The 14,619-nt window shown below is 40.0% G+C and overlaps 2 protein-coding genes across 3 annotated transcripts in view; one reads left to right on the plus strand and one right to left on the minus strand.

The window, feature by feature from the left end:
- The window catches only part of LOC108969732 (transcription initiation factor TFIID subunit 6), a 2,629-nt gene extending 428 nt beyond the window's left edge, over nt 1-2,201 (minus strand). Inside the window, exons 1-5 of one of the 2 annotated variants that reach the window (XM_018934625.1) lie at nt 1,244-2,201; nt 1,013-1,182; nt 666-944; nt 429-596; nt 87-360 (exon numbers count right to left, since the gene is read on the minus strand). In XM_018934625.1, coding sequence (XP_018790170.1) covers nt 87-360; nt 429-596; nt 666-944; nt 1,013-1,182; nt 1,244-2,119 — 1,767 coding nt within the window. In that variant the 5' untranslated portion in view covers nt 2,120-2,201. Of the gene's footprint in view, nt 1-86; nt 364-428; nt 597-665; nt 945-1,012; nt 1,183-1,243 lie in introns of both variants that reach the window. The other variant, XM_018934624.1, reaches the window with a different exon arrangement.
- Nucleotides 2,202-2,676: 475 nt separating this feature from the next.
- On the plus strand, nt 2,677-14,312 carry LOC108969748 (histone-lysine N-methyltransferase ash1). Its single transcript, XM_018934658.1, has 8 exons — nt 2,677-3,252; nt 4,195-4,310; nt 4,377-5,135; nt 5,198-11,029; nt 11,112-11,291; nt 11,357-12,922; nt 13,025-13,285; nt 13,378-14,312. Exons 2-8 carry the CDS (start codon nt 4,215-4,217, stop codon nt 13,624-13,626), a joined length of 8,943 nt encoding a protein of 2,980 aa, XP_018790203.1. The 5' UTR covers nt 2,677-3,252; nt 4,195-4,214; the 3' UTR covers nt 13,627-14,312.
- Nucleotides 14,313-14,619: the final 307 nt, after the last annotated feature.

Raw genomic sequence — 14,619 nt, forward strand, 5'->3', positions numbered from 1 at the left:
ATTTAAAAATTAACAAAAAAATATTAATAAAACAATAAAAATACAAAATTAGAAAACCAAGTAAAATTTGACAACTGCACACTTACTCTATCACTAATATTCAAAAGCGAATTAGTCACACTACCACCACYACCGCCGCTGCCATTCAGTTGTGTGGTTAATAACACCGACTGCGGGGTCGCCGGTCGTTGATGTATAGCCGCYACTTGTTGTTGCTGTGTGTGCTGCTGTATATGTTGTACTTGTTGCTGTTGTTGTTGCGCTTGTTGGGTGSTCGCCTGCGAAACGATGACAAACTTTTGTGGCGGTTGACTTGGATGTTGTATGGCTCGCAACTGTGGTATAGCCGTTACAACCGAACTGCTAAATATACGTGAATTATTAATAACAAAATTTTGTATACATTTTYATAGTATATGTATACTTACTTAATTTGCGTCACTTGTGGTCGACCCACCGTTGAAGCAGTAGCGGCCGCTGAGGTTATCGGTGCATTAGAAATGCTGCTTGGTGTAGGGGTGGTGGTTGAAGGTGGTGCATTGCGTGCTTTTATTACGGCCTGACATAGTGCTGGACCCATGAAACCGTATTCGTTTCTACAATACCAATTAATATTTTACAGACATTAATATATATATTATTATAAAAAGCATTCAAGAACGGACCTATACTCCTCTGTATAATCTGGCGAACGTCGTATTTGTTTAAGTACTGGTGGACAACACTTTTGCAGCATGGCACGTATGTGACCAGCAGCTGTTTTATCAGTGTTACTCTGCATTTGGTTACCTAGCAGTAGAGGTTCAATTCGTTCAGATATAAATTTCAAGCGCGGTATAATGAAAACTTTCACAACTTCTGCGCCCATTTCTGTTAGTCCCGCAATAGCACCGTATAGAGAGGATAAATGTGTTTTGTCGTTTTGTAGCGCTTTACTAAAGATGCTGTAATGCAAAAAAAAATATATATATATAAAAATGTATATAAATAAAATTATATTATAGTATYTTACCGTGTTACACGCGTTTGCAGATTATTGGTGGAGGTGTTGAAATTTTTACAAATCATCGCCATTAGACGGGAGGCGAAATCGCGCAATGCCCAATGATTGTCCAATTCYGGTCGCATACATAGTTGCTTGGAGACAATGCATGTGGTGACCGATGGTATCAGCTCATGTAACTATATGAATATCAAATATATGAAACTTCTGTGTATTCCGATTTATTGACATGAAACTTACATATTTCTCTAGGTATAATGATGGATTATCTAATAGTGCGCGCACCATACGCATCAGATAAATGAGTAACGCCAAGTTGTTTTGCACAACATTTACTTTCACACCTTCCGCTATAAAAGTACACATTCGTGGCARCATTTCATGCAGTCCTGGATCCGATGCCAGGGATTGGAGCGCTTCGCCACGTCGGGGTTCGTCAGAACCAACACAAGCTTCGGTGATTTCTTTATAATACAGTTGTTGTTCCACAGACAACTCGTGCGTAGCTAACTGTTTAACATGCACAGTTTCMACATTGCGTAGCTTATGTATTTTCCCCGTAGCCGGTTTACCTGCAGCATCTTTTGTCACACCTTGTTCTAATTTAACTACAGGATTTACAGACTCCAACGCTTGAGAGTCCTTCGACAGTGGAGGWGGATTTTCAGGTATAGTCGGTTGAATTCCGTCCACTACTAACCAATGAGATCTTAAAGTTATATCCAAAGGTACTTTAGGTGCACCACTTTGCACAATATCATTTAGATCCATTTCTTTTTCCTCAATAAAATGTAATTCACGTCCGCCACCCGATGCAAATCGGAACGGCACGAAATCATTAGCCGTAAAACCGTATTGTGGTTCAATGTTGCGCACTTTGAGTGACTGATCAATATCGCTTAACAGCAAACGCTCACGTTTTGAGTGATGCATGAACTTGGCAGCATCCTGCACAATTCGCTTAATTTTGAAGCTTACATCTTCTGCCAGTTCTTTGGCGGCATCATCCGGTAGTGAACCAACACCGATGCTCTCTGCTATCACTTTCATAGATTCAGCAGATAGTGTCGTGCCGTAAAGCATATCACCAGCTACGCGTCCTGTGTTAATACTCATGTTGTAAGAATAAAATGTTTATAATTTTTTAAATTACTTCCTAAAATAATAGCAGAATAATATTATTTTCACAAATCGTATATCACGAATAAAAAATAAAATATAACGAAATGTCAGAGTAGGTAAAAGTGCAGTAGAGTACGTTCAATGATAGAATATAATTCAGAAATTAAAGGTTAGTTCACACATTTAACGGACTGTGTGCAGCTTTGAATAGTCATCCAAAATAACATTACCTTATGTTTACTTGATCTAAATAGGTATATGAGCATTCCCAAATTATTTTGTAGATAGAATAATCGTTATTTAAATAAAATTTAGTTTAAATAAAATTAAGATTGGATGCATTTTAGATTTGCTATTAATTAGAAATCTCACTTATCTCCAATCAGTTCTTAAATTCCTCAACACGAATCAAATCGTATCATACGTTTTTCTCATCTCTCTTTCGTTATCTTTTTCTACCCTCTCATTTGTAATTTCATTTTTACATTTCCCATTTGAACCTTTGTCAGTATTTTTCTTTCCTTTATTATTTTGATATGTGTATTGTGATTTTAATTTCATACGTTTTGAATTTCAACAATAAAATTGCAATTGAAATTCCTTAAACTGTTCGCATTCATTCAACAAATGTGCATTGCTTTAATTGAATATAAAATTTGTATAAAATATGCTAGGAAATAGTAAAATAATTGATTTGAAAGAAAGTGAAATCTCCAAAGTCGTCGACGCGGTCAGAAGTCATTGAGCAAAGAAAAACGGCGCCATTTTAAGAATGTAAATGCAGACGGATAAAAGTGTATGAATGACGGAGTTGAAACAAAAGAAAGACATCAAAGCAGTAAACGAATGCAAGCGTGGAACAAAGCAAACTAATAGTGGAAGAATACGTAAAAGCAACAAAGAGAGAAAASTGCCAGCAAATAGATGGAAAAAGTGAAAAGTGAATCTTTGTATTTTGATGTAGCTAATTTTTTCTTATGATTTTTAATTAGAATTAAAAATTGTGTAAGCGTGTAATGTGAATAAAGTAATGAATAAATTTAATAAGCATTTAGAGTAAGTGTATAGGCTGAAACGGATAGAAAACTGCAGTGCACGTAGGAAGAAAACGTAAAGTTGCAGAACATGTAAGTGCAYTATGTTAACTAAAACAAAGATAATCACCATACACAATTTTGTGTAATACTATAATATATAAATATTAATTGAACTGAAAAATTTATGTTTTTTGGTGAACTTATTAAGTGAAATGGGATTTGTTGTTGCTTGTGTATGCTTTAACAGAGGCACATACATACATATAAACATAAAGTGTTTGATTTTATTGGCTAGTTTGTCTGACTAGCTTACTAGCTGGTTGGGTTTTAGCTTGGTTGCGGCTATGGTGGTTTGACCTACTTTGTGTAATGGCCTATCTTATGATTATATAGGAACGGCTGATCAGTTATAGAGAACTAAAAATGTGCTAATAAATATGCGAAACAAATATTTTAATYAAAACGATTTTTTTGCACGAAGTTGGGTTTTACCACCCTTTTTCTTTGAAACCATTGCTATAATATGGTCTTTGCATACATATCTGTTGCAGCTGCACTTAAAGTTTATCCTGCGTTACGGCTCAGTAATTCCTTCCCTGCAAACATTGAAAAACCTGTAAATGGTGTGTTAATGCTTGCCAAATTATACAAATTTGCTGAAGTACATTTTTTAGTAGGTAGTAGGCAGGCTACCTAACCAATTTTTTCTGCATTATTTGACTACTCATACATAACTACGTGCATTAATACAATATGTTGAGCAGCAGGAGTGAAAAAATAAAGGCAATTTTTGTACAAACCCTCGGCGGTAACAATATAAATATCTTGCTTTAGTCACGTTAACCACAAAAGATTAATAGTTAAGAACTTTTAGCTTGATATGATTTTATTTTCATATTTTAAATTTTTTTAATATATATTTAAAGTGTTGGGAGTCYTTACATAATAAAGCATTAGGTTAGTTTGTCAACGGTTGCGAAATCTAATTTAATTTAATATTATTTTAATTTGTTTTTATTTTTTTATACCTAGAGCTTTTGCTTTACTAAAATATGAACAAATCGATAAATGACTTAGGAGCAGAGAATGTTTTGGCCACGCAATCACAGGACGAACAGAAGCAAACCGAATCTGTTAGTGAAAATGAGGTAATTTGTGCTGCAAAAATGTCGAAAATATRTTTATACTTTGAATGAATTTTTCTTTTATTACAGGAATCCGAATCGAGTACAGATCAGTCGAGTAGTTCTTCTTCTGAAACTACCAACACACAAAATTCTTTATCAAACGCAACATGTTCTAAACGAAAATCTAACTCAGCATCTACGAAATCGTCTTCTACAGTAACACAATTCAGCGTACAACGTTCGGACGTAGATGGCTTACGTATGAAAATTTCAGCTATACGTCCCACTAATGTAATTAAATCTCTTTCTAATACCAAAAAACCTACCTATTCGCCAGTAGCTATAAGCAATAACGATTCAAGTGGCGACACTTGTGATAAAACAAATACGCAAAAAATCACATATAGCGAAAGGGTACATTATAATAACAACATAATAACAAAGCCCCTAACAGTTAAACTAAGCAATATAAAACTGCAGCAAATAAAGTTGCAGACATTAAAGGCAAATTTAGATTCTAAGGAGCATCAAACATTTGAAAGCGGTGCCAATAAGATGTCGGTTGATACAGCGCAACAGAAAAGCGGTAATAATAGTGGTGAATCTGGTGACATTAACATTGGTGACGCCAGCGGCAATGAAGTCAATAGAACCGCAGTTGTRTTCCCTGTGCAACCGACATCAACGGCACCCAACATCGGACTTCCATTAGCGCACTTGCTCCCACAAGCGCCATGCCTAAGTGATGCTACGGCAGAGTCAGGCTGCTCAGAGGCTACCACAACAACTATAGCAGCTTTTACAAATAGGTCTGTGACAAGGCGTGTCCGAGTTAAGCGGAAAAAGGTAATCTAATAATATAATGTTATAATTTAACGTTTTCTCGATTATGCATTTTTCCCATGTAGGCACAAATTAAAGTGTTAAAGAACTTAAAGAAACCCGCCATATCAGCAGCGGCTACAGTTATAAAATCATCGCAAACAAACCATCAACATAAAGCAATCACATATTCTTCCGATTCTGACAATGATGTACCAATTTACAAGCAAAAGCAACAACACCAATTGCAAAAACGTGCGCCACGTCTCCTTCTTACAGCAATCAACACAAATCCTAATAACGAGCCACAAATTAAGCCTTTAGCTTGTACTAATAACACCGCTCAAGCTGCTGGATCCGCCACTTTTAGTCACGGCAGTGATAATAGTGATAACGAACTAAAATTGGATGATGTTGTAAACGCAGCTATTAAGCGAGTAGAGAGTGACGGCGATGACACTCCGACAGGCGCGGAAGGATATCGTAAAACACGCACTAAACGACTACCACAATACCAGTCGACTTTATTACAGGATTTTATGGAGAAGACACAAATGTTGGGTAGTAGCAGTACTGCTGTAACAGTTGAGCAGACAACTCTTGAGATCCACAAACCACTAATAAGAAATAAATCCACATCGGAATCGGTAGTCAATGTAAATTCTGCAAATTCACAATCTGATAGCCTAACCCCTATCGGTAAAAAGAAACGTGGTAGACCGAAAAAATTTCCAAACACAAATGTTAAGCCGCTAGATACAAGACCATTAGATGTTACAACTTCGGTTATCGCGTCCACTTCCAACACGAAAGTTAGCACGGCTAGCTCAATTGCGTCAAATATTAATGAATCGGCTGATTCCGGTGTTATATCTACGACCAGTACAACAACTACACAAAGTAGCACCTCTCCTTCGCCAAAGCTGACAAGTGCCATGAGTAGTAGTAATAGTAGCACTACACGTTTAGTTGCAACAACGCCAAACCAGAAGCGACGACATCGAGTTTTGGAAGCTGACGATAAGACGCGACAGCCATCCGTTTCACCCTGCAAAAGCCAAACCCAAGATGGTAGTGGTAGCTGCAGCGCTAACTCTCCAAAACCTAAAATCGATATTGCATATTTGGATAAGCGTATGTATGCCGCTACAGAGCGCGTGCTCTATCCACCGCCACGTAATAAACGTCGTCAATCATTAAGCGCGGCAGGCGTAAATTTGGCAAATACTCCGAGTAGTAAGAATACGGTGAAATCGACTGCTGCATTAACAAGTAGTAATAATGCTTTAACACCAACAACARCAAAAAGTGTACCCAAAGAAGAGATGCAGCTTGACCCTGTGTGGCGTAAAATAGATGTGAATAAGAAGTTTCGTCGCCCCAGCGTCAGCGGCTACAAAAGTGATGGCGGTGGTGGTAATATCACAATTTGTAGTAAAATACTCGCCGCTAAAAGTGGCTATGTCTCGGATTATGGTTCGTTTCATGCGCGTGCAACTCGCGATCATTCCGGTTACAAAAGCGATGCTAGTGGCAAAAGCCGTTACAGTATGAAAAGTTGTGCCAGCCGCCGTAGCAGAGCAAAAAGTTGTGGCTACCGCAGTGATTGTAAAGAGGGTAAAGATGCTACTTCCCTAAAATCATCAAAATATCGACGAAAACGAAGATCAGCTCTATTGCGCGCACATTCTAAGTCTGTAGGAAATTTGGCGACGAACTTGAACGACGTGGAAAAGGATTTACTCCAACTTGCCGGGCTTTCGCTTGGTCAGAGTAGCGAAGAGAGTAACGAATATGTGTGTAAACCTAATTTGGAGAGTTTACCAACAACCAGCGCTTCGAAGAAATATGGCGAAATTAATAGGTTCATAGCAACAGGCGAGTATTTCGGACGTGGAAGTAGCAGTAGTGCGCTGGCAAGTGGTGGAAATATATTCGCTGGCGTTTTGCATGAAAATGTCGATGGCAGTGGTTCGCAAGATGGCTATGGATTCAGTCGTAAGCTTTTATTGCAACGAAAGCATTCTTCTGGAGTCGCCAGCGGCGGTGCGCACGAATTGTTATTACCAAACGCGCACTCTTCGCGTAAAATAAAATCACGACGATCATCTGTCGCTAGTTATTGTAGCTCCTACTACTCTACTACTTCTAAAGTACGTAGACGACGTAGACGTAAAAGCTTTCTGCGATATCCTGCCTCCAACAAAAGTGGTGCCGTTATTGATTCCAAGTTGCTCACCGAAATCGACATATTGGTTAACACATTCAGTACACGTTGCCGCATACAAAGCGGGGCTCTCGGCAATGAGAAGGCAAGTGGTAGCAACAGTAACAACAACAAAGATAAGGTGCTTGTAGAATCCAGCGGCAAATTACAAACAGGCAATTCTACTACCGGAGCAGCTGGCAGTGGTAGGCGTGAACAGCGCGATAAGCGTTCATTGAAAAAACGTAAAATGAGTGAAAACCAAGAGTATGCTGTTTTAACGGGTAGCGCTGGCGGTGGATGTAACATTGGGGGTTTTGGTAGTGCGACCGTACTGGGAGGCGGAAGTGGTGGTGGTGGTGCGAAACGTCGTCATAAGAAAGCCAATAATAGTTCTAGTCCAGATGACCACAAGTTGCCTCTAAAGAAACGCCATTATTTGTTAACTCCAGGCGAGAAGTCCACAGAAGCGGCCGCCGCAGTAGCAGCAAAACTGTTCGGTAGCACAGCCGTTGAAGCTTGGGCTGCCGCGGTTGCGTCGACGAAGTTGGCGTCCGCTGGAAAATCGCAGCACAGTCAGCAACAATTCGGTGCAATCTGTGGCAGCTTGGCAACACTTTCGGCGACTGGTAGTGCACATAGTGGTAGTGCCAAATCGTCAAAATCCGGTCTTACACCAAAGAAACGACAATTTCTACAACAAGAGGAGGGACGTGAGAGCGTTGGCCTTGCGTCAAAGAGTAGTAGTCATCACAGCAATAGCTCGCCCTTACGCATTGCTATTGACAATACACTAAGCCATAAGGTACTCGATATCAGTCCGATTTCATTGACGGGCAGCACRAAACAGAGCGAGGTGGTGCACCGCAAACGTTCACGTCTTGAAGTGCTTGTATCAAAAATTGTTGCCACCAGCAATACCAGTCAAGGCAATGGTGATGAGAAAGATTTGCCTACGGCGGTGCTAAACAAGCAAAAGCAATCGGCATCAAGCATAAACCTTAACCAACATCCGACGGTAGAAACGCCACCGCCTGGGGTATTCGAACCATCTGTGGCGCTGGAAATACAAATACCACCAATTGTGAAATTAAATGAAGGATCAAGCGGAGTGTCAAGCATTCCATCGATAGTTACTAAAGCCGAAGTGAATTCTCCGCTAATGACGCAAGAGTTAACCCCGCCTACAATTGCTGTCTCAGCTACAGCAGCAAAAACTGAGAACACTGCTACGCGTGTCGTTGAAACTTTACTGAGTAAAACTGGTGCTGCTAATTTGTTATTGAAACGTAAACGAAAGAAAATCAATCGTACGGGCTTTCCGAATGTGCGACGTCGCAAAAAGCGGAAAATAAATGAACAACTGCTTTTGGATATCATGGAAGAAGAAGTGGAACGAACGTTACCGCTGAAAAGACAACCTAAAGTAGTGCTTCCTAAGACATTACCGACGCAAGCGTCAACAAACTCAATAAGTCCAGCCGATAGTGTTAATACCRCGCCTAAACTACACGCAGATGCTATCTCAACACCAGGAAAACAATGTGATCGCGTACCGGTTTCAGGCGAGGCCAGTGATAGCTTTCTCGAACGCGCCAATCGCACACCACGGCTTTCGGTCGTGGCACTGGAGCGTTTACGGGGCACACCAACACCTTCAACCTCATCTGCAGCGCCAACATCTAGTGCTGGTGCAGAGACAACGACTGAAGTAACCGAAGAGCATAAGGAAAACTCATTTGTCCCGCGTAAGGGACGTGCTGGACGTAAGCCGAAAATTACCGCAGATCTTTCAAAGGTTACAAGCGAAAATACATTAGGTGGAGCAACTGGTACTGTACAGAACACTTCGGCTGAGGTACAACAAATAGCTGCGCAGTCTGAGGTGACATCTCGAAAATCTAGAGTGATACAAACTGCGGTGCAGCAATCTAAAGATACTGCAGAGCCGATTGTCAACAACTCAACGAATACCGCGACTCCCAAATCTAACAAAAGAACGAAGGTCGTAGAAAAAAATATTGTGTTGCAGGCCGCTAAAGCATTGCCAGTTGAAAAAGTACAGCCGTTRGTTGCAACTAACAATGCGATTCCAAGAGCACGCGGTCGTAAACCCAAACTGTCTGCAGCTGCGGTTTTACCAACAACTGTTACGCAACCTGCGCTGTTTACACCAGACAACCAACGCAAGAAGACCAAAGTGGATGTACCACCAATTAGCAAACAATCGCCACCAGCATTCGCAAAGCAAACGAGGAAAACTGTAACCACATCAAAGTCTACAGACCGTCCGGCAAGCTTTAATAAATCAACTGTCCACAAAATTATCACCGCTAAATCACTGGAAGCTAAAGTTAAATTGCCCGCTGGTATTGATCCCAATACAAATTTCAGCTGTAAAATACGCCTCAAACGCCCTAGTGCAGCCCAAACAACACTAGTGAATGCACTTCGTCAAAGCATGGACTCGAATTGTGATAGCAGCATCATCAAAGATATTCCACAATCTACACCAGAGGAAATTGCTGTTGAAGCCGCCGCCAAAGACTCCAATATTAACTACCCGGAACAGGATATTCTACCGCGTAGTGAAACGCCCTTCATTGACTCGGAGGCAGCTACAAGTGATACCAGTGACGAAAAATGTTCTACGTCAACAAATGTGACGAGTACGAGTAGCGCTAGCACGACTTCAGTACGAAAAGTTGCTCGTCTAAAGAAGAACTATTTGCCTGCTGGACTGTTCTCCGATTATTTCAAACAATTACATACTCCTTTAGGCACCAAAAAGTCGACAGATAGGAAGGAGCTACAACCGGCATCCACAGCATTAGCAATTAGTGAAGTCAGCAATACTTCGGCTACTGAAATTGTAAATATCAATGGCCTACCAATTACACCTGTAATACCTTCGCTTCTACCACCCCCCTATTGTGAACAATACTTTCGTCGTACACAAATCGATTTTCAGCTACCCTATGATATCTGGTGGGCATATACCAACTCCAAATTGCCCACCAGAATTACCGTGCCTTCTTGGAATTACCGTAAAATACGCACTAATATATATGCTGATGCTGTGCGTCCCAATACAGCTGGTATCGATCATCCCACTTGCAATTGCAAGCCGGATCAAGGCTGCGGCGATAATTGTTTGAATCGCATGGTGTACACCGAATGTTCACCTTCAAGTTGCCCATCACGAGATAAATGTCGCAATCAGAAGATTCAGCGTCACGAGGTAGCGCCTGGTGTAGAACGCTTCATGACCACCGACAAGGGTTGGGGTGTGCGCACTAAAATGCCTATTGTTAAAGGCACTTATATACTGGAATATGTGGGCGAGGTGGTAACCGAACGTGAATTCAAAGATCGCATGGGYACCATCTACCTAAATGATACCCACCACTATTGTTTGCATTTGGATGGTGGTTTGGTAATCGATGGTCATCGTATGGGTAGCGATGGACGTTTTGTAAATCACTCGTGTCAGCCGAATTGTGAGATGCAAAAATGGTCCGTTAACGGGTTGTCACGCATGGCGCTCTTCGCCAAGCGGAACATAGAACCGGGCGAAGAACTTTCATACGACTATAACTTTTCACTATTTAATCCCTCCGAAGGACAGCCATGTCGTTGTAATACACCACAATGTCGTGGCGTGATCGGCGGCAAATCACAACGCATTAAACCGCTACCAACTGAAGCGAAGGTAAACATGCGATTATATAAAATTAAAAAAAAAAAAATAAATAATGTAATTGTAAAAACGCATTAATTTTTTTTTATAATAGAACACCGATCCAACATCGAAAGATACACGTAACGGGCGCCAACGTAAGCGCAAGGCGCGCAAGAACACCGAGCGTGTACCTTCGAAAGATGTGGTCGTAGCACTGGTACAGCAGCTTTCCGAAAAGGAGAAAAAGATGGTCAAACAACACGGTATATTTTTGGTACGCAATTTCGAAAAGGTAAGGCCTAATTCAGTTTTGCCACTTTTGAACTTTTCTTAAATATTTTTTCTTTCCTGCTGTAGATACGTCGTTGCAAAGCACGTCGTACAGCAAAACTTACAAGTGAGATGAAAGTAAATGGCATGTCACCGAGTTCTCACATGCCCGTCGGCTCACCTATGAATTTTATTAATGCAGCGGCAATAACAAGCCGTCGACCATCTACGCCAGCATCATTGGCAACTCAAATATCGACTTTACGTTCACCACGTAGCATTAAGACGCGTGGCCTGACACACGCTGTGCAGGACCCAGAGGTGGAGAAAATGGCCAAAATCGCAGTGATACTACGTGATATTTGCACGTCACTTGAAAAGCTTAAAGATCCCTCTGATCAAAAGCAAAACATTGCAGTTTTTGCGCTTACGCAAAGCGCAAGCGCACCTAACCTAATTGGCGGCGGTAATGAAAGTGATGAGGCAGACGTTATTGCTAGCAATAGTAATGCAACAGGTGCTAACAAGAAGAAGAAAGCGGTGAAGGCGCCACCAAAAACGGATGTGCTGGACTTGAAGACCGTGCAGAGCAACATTGAGCAAGGCTACTACAAACGGCCTTCAGAATTCAATGCAGATATGCAGAAAGTGTTTTCAGCAGCACAGCGCCATGCTGGTAAGGGCAGTCGAAATGAGACCGCATTGCAGGAACTCATCAAAGCATATGAGCGCAAAAAGGCAGAATCTTACGAACGTTTGTTGGAGATTGTGGGTGGCGATGAATCCACGTTGAAGGGTTTCTGCGATCAAACGAAAAAATTGGTGGATGAAAAGGACAAAATGTTCGAGTCAATTATCTCCATCACGTCAAATCATGTAGCTAATGACATCACCACCAGCGTTATTACGCCCACATGTAACGAAGACATAATACGGTGCATTTGTGGTTTATATAAGGATGAGGGTCTAATGATACAATGTGCACGTTGTATGGTTTGGCAGCACACCGAGTGTACAAAAGCAGATGTGGATGCGGACAACTACCTTTGCGAACGTTGCGAACCGCGCATTGTGGACCGTGAAATACCGCTGGACGATTATACGGAAGAAGGTCACCGCTATTATTTGACTTTGATGCGCGGTGATTTACATGTGCGTCAAGGCGATGCTGTTTATGTATTACGTGATATACCCATCAAGGATGCATCCGGCAATGTGGTGCCAAAGAAAAAACATACATACGAAACAATCGGCACTATTGACTACAATGAGTGTGATATTTTTCGTGTGGAACGCTTGTGGAAGAATGAGGAGGGCAAACGTTTCATATTCGGCCATCACTTTTTACGACCGCATGAGACATTCCACGAACCGTCGCGACGTTTCTATCCGAATGAAGTGGTACGTGTGCCACTCTATGAAATCGTACCGATCGAGTTGGTGATCGGACGTTGCTGGGTGCTGGACCGCACAACTTTCTGCAAGGGTCGACCAGTAGAGTGTACCGATGAAACACATTGTTACATTTGTGAGCTGCGTGTAGACAAAACAGCGCGCTTCTTCTCGAAAGCTAAAGTCAATTATCCGACTTGTACGAAGACATATGCGTTTAGAAAGTTTCCGGAAAAACTAAAAATTTCTAAAAGCTATGCGGTGAGTGAACTACTTTATTTAAAATTTAAACCGGTAATGTTTGTATTATTTGAGCTACAAATTTTATAAAACTTTGAACTAAAAATGCTTACACTTCTGTAGCCACATGACGTTGATCCAGCTTTATTGAAATCGAAACGACAAAAGACTGAGAATGAGCCTATATCGAATGCTACAAGCACGAGCTACAGATCTGTGACTCCCGTCTCCTCAACTGCATGTGCGTTGGATGTGTCCTTTAATACTCCAGTTGGCAGACAAACTCCCAATAAAACACCACAAAACAGCGGCGGTCGTAAACGTCAGAACAATAGCAGTCCAGCAATAGTRCATGTAATTACTCCTACACCACTAAACGTACAGGTAGTTATTACCCAATACTATTTTATTGAACWCCTAATGCTTTTTTTTACATTTGACTCGAATTTATTTACATTTGATTATATTTTATTTAGACCATAAAACAAAAACGCAACCACTTGGAATCTGTACTCGAAACAATGAAACTCAAATGGAAGAATACTCAAACGGCTGTAAGTGAACAGCCCATCGATTTATCATATCTACTATCCGGACGCGGTGCAAGGCAGCGCAAATCACAAGCGTCCGCAGTAGCTATGGTTATATCTAACACACTCGCACCCACTACATCCACCAATTCAATAACAAGCACGTCATCCTTAACGACCAACGAGTCAACTTAACACATGAAACATAAAATTAGTTCAAAATGGCAGGAAGTCTATGAATTATATATTTCATCTTAGAATTAGGTTAATTAAGTTTGAAAATGGTACCCAACTGTAGCATGGGTACTATATTGTAAAAATGTAAACTAACACACACATACACAAAAGCGATCAATATAAATTATTTGATATGAATATGTATATATATGTATGTACTATATACATAGCAATTAATTATTTGTAAATTTACGAGTATTGGATATGCAAACATGCCTATGTATAAATATGTATGGTATTGGGACATTCAAATGAAATTCACTTTATCATAGCCATTTTATATGAAAAGTACATATTGAATTATTTGTTATTTTCTTTTTATTAAATATCACTATTAAAAATATTTTTAGCGCATGCTTAGGCTATTATTATTAAAATTGTAGCAATTTAAGTTGTTTATTTATTAATGGAAAACTAATCGACCAGTCGATTTTAGACAATTTGTATTTTCTCCGCAGACAACGTTATTTTGGAATTCACATATTTATTTTTCACTAACTTATTTTATTTTAGTTGTATTTTTTAATGAATTTCTCGAACCTCAATTACTGTAGGTGTTGTATTTTTATATAAACATTTTCCTTGAGTTGTATGAATTGTTTTATTGCTTATTTAGTTGTTAGCAGCACTTATATAATTTGTATTAAAAAATAGCATAATAATTGCCTTTTTTGTAAAWTTACTAACTGCTTGTCTATTTTTAGACTATGGTAGTTTCACATATTAACTTGTTTACCTTCCATAAATATTTGTTGTTAAACTATTGTAAAAGCAAAAATGGATTATTTTTCCAAATTTAACAAAAATATATATTTTTTCATTGAAAATCTGAAACTGTGTTTGGTATTTCGAATTTTAGTAACATTGGCAAAGGGATAGTTCCAGACAATTTTTTTCTTGCCCGATTAAAAATCTGGATCCGTTTGGTTACATAGACCCAATAGTCGTGGG

This window comes from Bactrocera latifrons, unplaced genomic scaffold (assembly GCF_001853355.1).
Source record: "Bactrocera latifrons isolate USDA-ARS-PBARC rearing strain unplaced genomic scaffold, ASM185335v1 scaffold_264, whole genome shotgun sequence".
Lineage (NCBI taxonomy): Eukaryota > Metazoa > Arthropoda > Insecta > Diptera > Tephritidae > Bactrocera > Bactrocera latifrons.